The sequence below is a fragment of the Myxocyprinus asiaticus genome, chromosome 11 (genome assembly GCF_019703515.2).
Source record: "Myxocyprinus asiaticus isolate MX2 ecotype Aquarium Trade chromosome 11, UBuf_Myxa_2, whole genome shotgun sequence".
NCBI classification, from domain to species: Eukaryota; Metazoa; Chordata; class Actinopteri; order Cypriniformes; family Catostomidae; genus Myxocyprinus; species Myxocyprinus asiaticus.
The window spans coordinates 52065001-52074750 of record NC_059354.1 but is presented as its reverse complement, the minus strand read 5'-3'; the positions used below and the strand labels follow the sequence as shown (position 1 = coordinate 52074750).

Sequence of the window (9750 nt, the reverse complement as noted above, 5' to 3'; positions counted from 1 at the left end):
TTCATTAGAAACCATGAGCATTTATTGGAATGTTTTTACACTTATAAATCCAACCCACATGTGTCATCTGCCTTTAATTGATCAAAACAATCTTCTCTCTGCTGGTAATACTGCTACAGTCATCATTCCACTCAAGCTCTAATTCATAGTATTGATTTCCAAAAATGAATAAATGACATTTGAAGGTAAAAGCAGTTGAGTATTTTAAACGCCATTTAGAAAATCCAGTATATGTTTTTTTTTTCTTCTTTTTTTTCTAACACTTTCTTTTAGTCACAAATTTGACAGATTGGACAGAATCAAAGTTGGGAAACATTCTTCCTCAACAGTGACTCATGAAACATTAAAAAAACGAGAGAGCCAGGAAGTATCCGCACACACACAGTTCAATTTGTGATTCTTTACATCTCAATAATAGTAATGATGATGATGATGATGATGATGATGATGTCAGTCCAGTCTTCATCATGAATCAGTTACTGTCACACATTCACACCAGACTGAAGCCGTTTCAGTTGTTTACATCCGATCAAATCAACAAAAACACAAGAAAATGCTTGTTGTGGTTTTGACAACTATTTATCACATTTACTCTGAAGACCAGAAATTGAAAAACTATTTCTAATTTCTGCATCTGACCACCAATGAGTGTGTGTGTGTGTGTGTTTAGGACATGACACCAAACACAGGATTGTGGCGGCAGATACTCGGACCGATCTCTTCATAATCCTTCTTGGTGTGACACACTTGATAGAACTCCGGCTAAAAGAAACACACACCCACACACAGTTAGAAACGTGTTTCTGCGTCCTGCAGTGTGAGTCAGTGTTAATGTAATAATCGTTAACTAACAATGTTCCTTTGATGAATGAATGAATGAATAAATAAATGCTGCTTTAATGACCAGAACAACTCTAACACACCAAACTCTTCAGCCATTAAACAGTTTAAAACTATAAATGTAATTGAGTTCTCAGAGCACACATTAATCAAAATGTTCAAAATGAACAAATAAAAGGTTTTATGTAATACAATTAAAATGTTTTGTGAGAGCAGGAAATAATAATTACATTTTAAAGTCAGCAGCAGCTGATTGGCTCTTAAAGTGCTCCAATATAGATCTTGTTAAAAATAAACTAACGTAGAGATTCTTCAGAAGGACCTGCAGTGGCAGGTGCCACACACACACCCAACACACCACACGCAACACACACACACACACCCAATGCAACACTCACCACGCAACACACCCGCACGCAACACTCACCCGCAACCTGCACACAACACACGCATGCAACACTCACACCACACGCAACACTCACACCACACGCAACACTCACACCACACGCAACGCACAACGCACACGCAAAACGCACCACGCAACGCACCCGCACGCAACACTCACCCGCAACCTGCACGCAACACTCACACCACGCACAACACACCACACGCAACACTCACCATGCAACACACCCGCACGCAACACTCACCCGCAACCTGCACGCAACACACACTCGCAACCCGCAACACTCACACCACGCACAATACACCACATGCAACACACACACACACACAACGCAACACTCACCCGCAACCCACACACACACCATGCACAACACTCACACCTCACCACACACACATGCAACACACACCACGCACAACACAACACTCACACCACGCACAACACAACACAACTCACCATGCAACGCACACACACGCAACACAACCCTCACCACGCAACACACGCTCACGTAACATAACACTCACACCACGCACAACACACCATGCACAACACACCTTACTATATGAAGCTTTAAACCAGCTGAGTCACCTGTGGTGTAATGTGAGTGTGCGTGTAGTGGTTTCATGTGAGGGAGTGTAACTCACAGTGGATGCCAACATAGATCCTCCAAACCACACGGCATATCGCTGCATGTGATGAGTGATGACCTGGACATCGATTGGTTTGGGCTGCGAGAGAGAGAGAATGTTCAGTTGCATTATGGTTTACACGTGACAGATAACAGACAAGATTCTGCTGCTGTTCTTTAGAGCGTCACCTTGAGTTTTCCTCCGCTGAGCTCCTCACTAAGTTTTAGACGAGCATCCACCGTTCTCTTCAAATCTCTCTGCAAACGACGGCCGAAGTCACGGAACATGGTGGAACCGCCCGACAAAACAATGTTCTGAAAACAGAGACACGTTCAAACATGCACCATATCGTACAATATAGAAGCTGCATCTCTCGAGTTAATAAAACACACTTGTGAGGGAAAGTTTGATGGTGTCCGACCTTATAGAGTGGACGACGCACATCGATTGGACAGTTCTGAATGACCTCATCAACCACCTCAGAGATTGGCTGAGTGAAATCAGGATTAGCAAACTGAAAGAGAAAAATAAGAGAAAAAGTCTTAATATAGTGTGTGTGTGTGTGTGTGTGGACATCAGGGCTGCAACTAACGATTATTTTGATAATCGACTAATCTAACGATTATTAGAACGATTATTCGACTATTCAGACGATTATTGCAACGATTAATCATTAGATCTTAACCGATTATTCAGCTTGTGCCTCGACTTAAAAGGTTGTATTAAACATGCTTACTAACAATAGAGGACAAAATCATCTTTTAAAAATCTCTCTAAATGACATTCACTGAATTACAGGAAAAAATACTTTTTATTATTTTTAATTCAGTGAAAATTTCACCACAAAAAAATCCCCTTGTTATCAAGTGTTTGTCTTGTTTTCCATTTATAATGACCTAAAAATCCTTAAAACAAGATACATTTACTTGAGAAATAACATTTCTTTAAGAGAATGTATCTGAAATATAAGTGTATTTTGTATATATGTGTATTTTTTCACTTCTGTGAGTGCAGTAAAGACTAAATACACTTATAATCAAGATCTATTCTCTAAAAGCAAGTTTAAATATCTTATATGCTTCTTCTCAGGTCAATGCATCTTTTTTAAAGGATTTTTAGATATTTTAAAATATTTGTGTTTTTAATATTATATTCAACATTCTCAGATAACAATTGTTTCTTCTGCAGTATATCTGCTAAAGTAAATGTACGTTATTTTAAAGGAGTTTTAGATATTTATATTGGAAAACAAGCCAAAACAAAAACAAATCAAAAATATATTTTGTTGCGGTGTATAATGGGGTGAAGACTCTCTCACCTTTCTGTTCACTTCAATCCATCTTTAACTTAAACTCTCTCTTATTAATAAAGCTGCGATCGCCAATGTTCTTCATGATAAGAAATGCACAGTGACACACATATTATGATTCAATAGGTTGCCATCGCGTTATAATTAGTGCCCGACCGATATATCTGCCGATATTAGCCTTTCACCGATATATCAGTATCGGTGTATATTTTACAGATATGTGCCGATATGAAAACTTTTTTCAGAACATATAATGCAGAAAACAATGCTTTAGAATCAGTGTCATAGCGTAGTTTGTCCAGCAGAGTGCGCTCCGACTCCACTGTTTACAGAGCTGACTCTGAACTGACGGCGGTTCTGCAGACAGGGCGGAGTTAAACGGTGTGGATTTAAGCGATCTCTTCTCCTTAAATTGCTAACTAGTTTGTGAAAAACATACTGGAAAGTTAATAAAAAATTACCCCATCATTTTATATAACTAATATAACATTAACTCTGTCCCTGACAACCATGCCACTCATGTCTGTTTGCTGTTATCCAGCTATAGTTTGTCAGTGCAGTCAGTAATGATTGAAAGGTAAACATCAGAGCATCTTTTTGCAGCTCAGCAGACAACGGTGCGGTGGTGGATTGTGTGTGGTGAGTGTTGATTCCATGCTTCGCTGTTACCTAGTTGGTGAGAATGCTGGAAAGTAAATAAAGTCCATTTTTACTCTCTGTGACAATGAGCTTACTGCTAACTAGCTAACCATGTAGCTACTTTCATTGTTGTCAGCTGAGTGGAAGCTAATGAGTAAACATGTATTCACCAAACTGTTTTGTTCAGGATTCACAGTTTGGTACCCCCTTCAACTGAACAATTCCAGTCGTTGCATTTATAAAATGTAATATTTAGAAGTCTGGTTTTCCAGACATTAAAATAGGATACGTAATAAAAGTAGATTTAATAAATAGTGTATTCGCCCTGTGTAAATAATAATATATAGGAACTGTATCTAAAATAAATGAAGGGTGATAAATACTAATACAACAGGCTGGAAAAAATAGACATTTATTCATTTTAATATCCTTTAAATATATATTTTGAATGTGTTGAAACTTGACACCGGGTGACGCACCCTAAAAACGGCACCGTTTGATCGGTTTCATGCTGAAGAGCCACTTAGAAGTTTTTTTTTCTCTTGTAAATGTAAATGCCAACATCATCATATATGTCGAAAGGACTGAAGCCTGTCATGCAAAACATGAGCTCACTGATGTCATAAAATATCAGTCTGCTTTTTTATTCCATCCGTTACTCCTGGTCGGAGGCTTCCGTATATATTTAGTTTATGCATAGGGTTACATCCGACATAAATGTAATGGTGCAACGCTCAAATATTTAGTAGAGCGCAAATTGTGACTTAGTGCCCATTTACGCCACAACTAGGCTAAGTTGTAACGTACATATAGCTATTGCAACCGGCCCCTGATGTTTATTTAGCGATTTATTTTATTTTAATTTATTATTTATTTAAATGGTCAGCATTTGACTGATCTGTTTTCATTCCAGCTCAAAAATTAGCTATATATCGGCCACCATATTGGTAATCGGTGAATTTTCCCTCTCTAAAATCGGTATCGGTCGGGCTCTAGTTACAATCTAGCTGCATTAAGTGTGTGCGCTCGAGGGATGAGCGTCCCATGACATTAAAGCTGTAACGCATTAAATAGAACCGCATTAAAGCTGTAATGCATTAAATAGAACCGCATTAAAGCTGTAACGCATTAAATAGAACCGCATTAAAGATGTTACGCATTAAATAGAACCGCATTAAAGATGTAACGCATTAAATAGAACCGCATTAAAGATGTAACGCATTAAATATAACCGCATTAAAGCTGTAACGCATTAAATAGAACCGCATTAAAGATGTAACGCATTAAATAGAACCGCATTAAAGATGTAATGCATTAAACAGAACCGCATTAAAGATGTAACGCATTAAATAGAACTGCATTAAAGCTGTAACGCATTAAATAGAACTGCATTAAAGCTGTAACGCATTAAATAGAACCGCATTAAAGATGTAACGCCGGGGTGTTTCCTTTAAAGACGCTTGACACGCAAGTTTAGCTTAAGCTGAGCGTCAGCTCCGGCTCTGTTTATTCCACAACAAGAGTGCTTCTGTATTTACTTATTTAGTATTTTTGCATTATAATTCCCTCATACTTTGATCTACATCAGCTGAATCTGTTTGTAAAGTTTAGAGTGTGTCTGGACTGTGAGATGTGTTTTCTTCCTCTCCTCAGTCAGGTGTGAGCTGCAGTGCTGCTCTTGTGTGCAATCATTAGAGTTTCATATGATCTTATGATATGTTAAATGACATCAAACGATTATTCCACAACAAAAAACATCGACTAATCATTTCAGCCCTAGTGGACATACCTCAGGATGGAAGAATATTTCGGGTCCCAGGAAGCGCTCGTATCCCACATCGATGGTGAACTCTTTCTTACTGATAGCGTTGATGCCAGTGTACTGTTTGATCCATTTAGATCCGTCTGTGTCGTATTTATTAAACTCCTTCACCAGGTCAGGACACACGTAACTGAAGCGCTCCTACACACATCAGACACAAACACTCATTATAATGTCATATAGTCTAGAAGACTCATGAACACACACACACACACACACACACACACACACTCACCTTGACGGCTTTGGCAGTCTCCAGCGACTGTTCGGGTGGGATGCCCACTTCTCTCTCCCTCAGTAACTGCTGTGTGAAATACGTGATGTCACGACCTGCGATGGGAATGTGTTTAATACAGCTGCCAATCACGTAACCCTCTGCCTGTGAACCAATCAGATTTGACAATCAGTCAAGGCCAATTTGCTTCAACAGAATCAAACACATGTAGAGTCAACACTTAATTTGAGGAGTTTATCAATCACCATGTCAACAATCATTACAGTTCAGACATGTCACATCGGCGTTAACGACAAAACTAAGATGGATAAAATCAACCGTCTGTCAAATGACTGTGATATTGCACTGGCTGGTAAATGTCAGAGATTCGTGTAGTGGCACCAAGATCCTTTCACTGTGTGTTGTGTCTGGACTTGTTGGACGTCTCCATCACTTCAGTTGATCCGTAACAGTAGGCCTGTCGCGATTAAATAATCGTCTGATCATGGCTATTTGAGACAACTGTGATTATTGGTCATTCAAATTCCAATAACATTTTAATGCCCAAATAAGGGCATTTAAAGTGAATGTACTGTATAAATGCCATGAACTCAGAGCGTCACTGAGCCGCACCTGAAGAAAATGTTCACTATCAATGTTTATACTTGTTAGTTTACACAAAGCACTCCGGTATCACTTTAAATGATCGTGTAATGGCAAATGTTCCTGATTCATGCACACAGTGGAGGAAATGCACGCTTACTTCTGTGGCGTGACAAAATGATGAAACAAAATCTCAAAGGTTTTGCTTCATGAGAAATAAGGGCTCGTGGGTTTAATCAAAGAGCATTAAAATAACATGAAAGTGAAGAAATTAGGACAGAAATATTTACTATTGCATAATATAATAAAATATAGTAAAAAATCATTTTTATTTTTAAATTATAAAATAGGAGTTCAAAAAGAGTAAATGTAAAACAGACCAAAACTAAAGTTGACCAAAAAGAGACATATTTTAAGTATTTAGAAATATTTTGATATTTAAAAGCCTGAAAAGGAAATCATAGTTTATTGCCATTTTATTTTTTGATATATATATTTGAAGTTAAATATGTAAAAATGACTTCTTAAGATGTATGGAGCACACATGCTGAAAAAAAAGCACACCTTAAAAAAATATGACAATTTATATGATCATCATAATCGCAATTAATTTTTTGACAATTAATCGTCAGCCATATTTCATAATCGTGACAGCCGTACATGACAGTTATATCTACACTGAATTTAAACGATTCAACCTTTTCCACGGACTGTTTTCACAACACTCTCCGTTTCACCGCATGACTCTACAGTCCAGCACAATATTATAAGACCTCATGAGAGTAAAAGTTTGATTTGATTCTTTGTGTAATGTGTGTCCACAATCCATTAGTCATTGAATAATGTGTCTTTTAATATCCTTTCTGTTCTTTACAGTCAGCTGTTGAAGAAACATTCATTCTAAATCACACATAGTACGGATGCAGTACAGCTGTTTGACTCAATTCTCATTAATATCCGCTCAACCGAAACACTTCTGCACGCTGAACTGCTGCTGTTCTTAAAGAGACAGTACTGTTTTAGCACTTGTTCTACATTTCAGTGTAAACTCAATGTAATCCGACTTTGTAAAAAAATATGCAGATAAATAACATGTCATAAAATGTCAACATATTTATATACTTACACATTTATTAGAGGCAATCACACATCTAATAAACACTGTAAATATTGAAGGATTTACGTAATCTATGGAGCCCTGCCTCATCAACCTCATGTATTTGTTTTTAAAAAAAAAGAGCAGCACGTAATGTTAGATGTGGAATTATATTTATCAGTGTTAAAGATTTTTCTCTGCTGGTCCGGTCAGGCCAATAGTTCAGATCTGTAGGTGCCCAGCCAAAATTTTCACTGACTCATCAACGACAACAAAAAGAAAAAAATACCTGTTATTTTTGAAAGCACCGTTTTTGTTTCACACGGCTGCGTGCGCTTTCTTCTCACGCACACAGAGAGACCTAGAGGAAGTGAAGCCATACTTTGGTATATCGCACGTAAAGATGGTTTAAGCGGAAAGTGTTTTTAATAGTGACGGATTGACTAGATGTTTTAAAAACATGCAGCTCATGCACAAGGCTCTGAGAACAGAGATGACACACAACGGTCAGACACGTCCGCCCGACACACAACGGTCATAACTATTGAAAACAGCACATATGGATATACGCAGAAACATATCTTTGTGAGGTAGTTTACGTGTGTGTCAAAGAACACTATTGTTGAGCCCTGCTTGGGAACATTGTGTTAAGTGTGTATCTGACATTTCAAACGGTGACAGATCGCATCATTATTTATACATTATAATTTTATGACATTATTTACATTGATAGAAGGTGGAGTTTACATTTTTAAAAAGATTAAATTTAATTAAAATTATAATTATCCAGGTTTGATCAATATTTTAAATTTTTCAGTTGCATTAAATGTAATACATCATGTGAAATGTCTGGCAATCCTATAAGTGTGTGTGTGCGTGCGTGCGTGTTCCTGTAAGTGTGTGTGTGTGTGTGTCAGACGCACCACTGGAATGACGTGAGTAACTCCGTCTCCGCTGTCGATGACGGTTCCTGTGAGTGTTCTCTCACCGACCTGACGAGATGTCCATGAAGCAGCCAGAGCCAAAACCGCCTGATAAACACACACGACATCAGCAAACACACATCAACATAAACACTGTACCTGTGTGTGTGTGTGTGTGTACCTGCACAGCGATGTAGAGTCCCGGCACATTGAAGGACTCAAACATGATCTCGGCCGTGTACTCGCGGTTTTCTGGCGTGTTTAATGGAGGTTCAGTCTGAGACACAAATAAAACACCATCAGATCACATGATCAAATTAGACTTACAGGAAGCTGCAGTAGAGTTTACTGACTCTGTCACATGTGTGCAGTACCACATCCAGTTCATGCCCTTTACAGTCCATTAAACTCTTCAGTTTAAAACAGCATTCTTTAAGACATTACACTGCAAAAAAATCATTTACTAATCGAGCATTTCTTTCTCATTTTAATATCTGCAGATCCTTAAGAAATGACTTGAGAAGCAGAATGGCATGACATTGTAAGTCTTATTTTCAGAGAAATCTAACACAATTTGGTGGGATTTATGTTTAAAACAAGAAAAAACTATTTTCCAATGAAGACAAATACACCGGTTTTTCATTTGAATAATATTTTTTCTTGTAATAAGCATTAACCTTTCTAAATTTCTCTGAAAACATGTAATATGACATTCTGCTCCAGTGGAGGTTAAAGGTCATCTGTCACTCACCAGTAGGAAGTAATGGTCCTCAGGTTCAGCTCTCAAGTATTTAAAGATCACCTGCTCCATAAATCTCTCCATCAGATCCCAATCCTCCACGATTCCATGCCGGATCGGCCACTACAGATACAGGAAGAGAATATTCTCATGATTTATGAACAAACAATATTCAAAAAGACTGTTACAACACATTTACAGGGTTCTCTTTTTGACCAATGAACTTAAAATTTGACCTTTCAAGACGTTTGTAATAATTGTACACATATTTTTAGAATGAATTCTGATTCAGACAGACTGAAATGAACAAATGAATCAGTGAACCGTTTTGACTAATTCATTGAAAAATACTCATTTAAGAGTAATTCAATTAAATCAGACATCACTATGGCGAGCGAGCATCTTTTATAATATCTTCAACATGAAATATTTTAAAGCACAGAAAAACTAGAAAAATTAAATCTGGAAAATTTCCATGGCTTTTCCAGGCTTGGAAATCACAATTTTAAAATTCCATGACAATTCCTGGTTAT

General features: G+C 37.7%; 1 protein-coding gene across 1 annotated transcript in view; it reads right to left on the bottom strand.

The window, feature by feature from the left end:
- actr3 (actin related protein 3) overlaps positions 1–9750 on the bottom strand; it is a 13941-nt gene continuing 4191 nt past the window's right edge. Inside the window, exons 4-12 of the mRNA XM_051710398.1 lie at positions 9230–9340; positions 8660–8755; positions 8479–8586; positions 5878–6021; positions 5610–5783; positions 2294–2386; positions 2061–2186; positions 1888–1971; positions 1–762 (exon numbers count right to left, since the gene is read on the bottom strand). Of these exons, the coding sequence (XP_051566358.1) occupies positions 667–762; positions 1888–1971; positions 2061–2186; positions 2294–2386; positions 5610–5783; positions 5878–6021; positions 8479–8586; positions 8660–8755; positions 9230–9340 (1032 nt within the window). The 3' untranslated portion in view covers positions 1–666. The remainder of the gene's footprint in view (positions 763–1887; positions 1972–2060; positions 2187–2293; positions 2387–5609; positions 5784–5877; positions 6022–8478; positions 8587–8659; positions 8756–9229; positions 9341–9750) is intronic.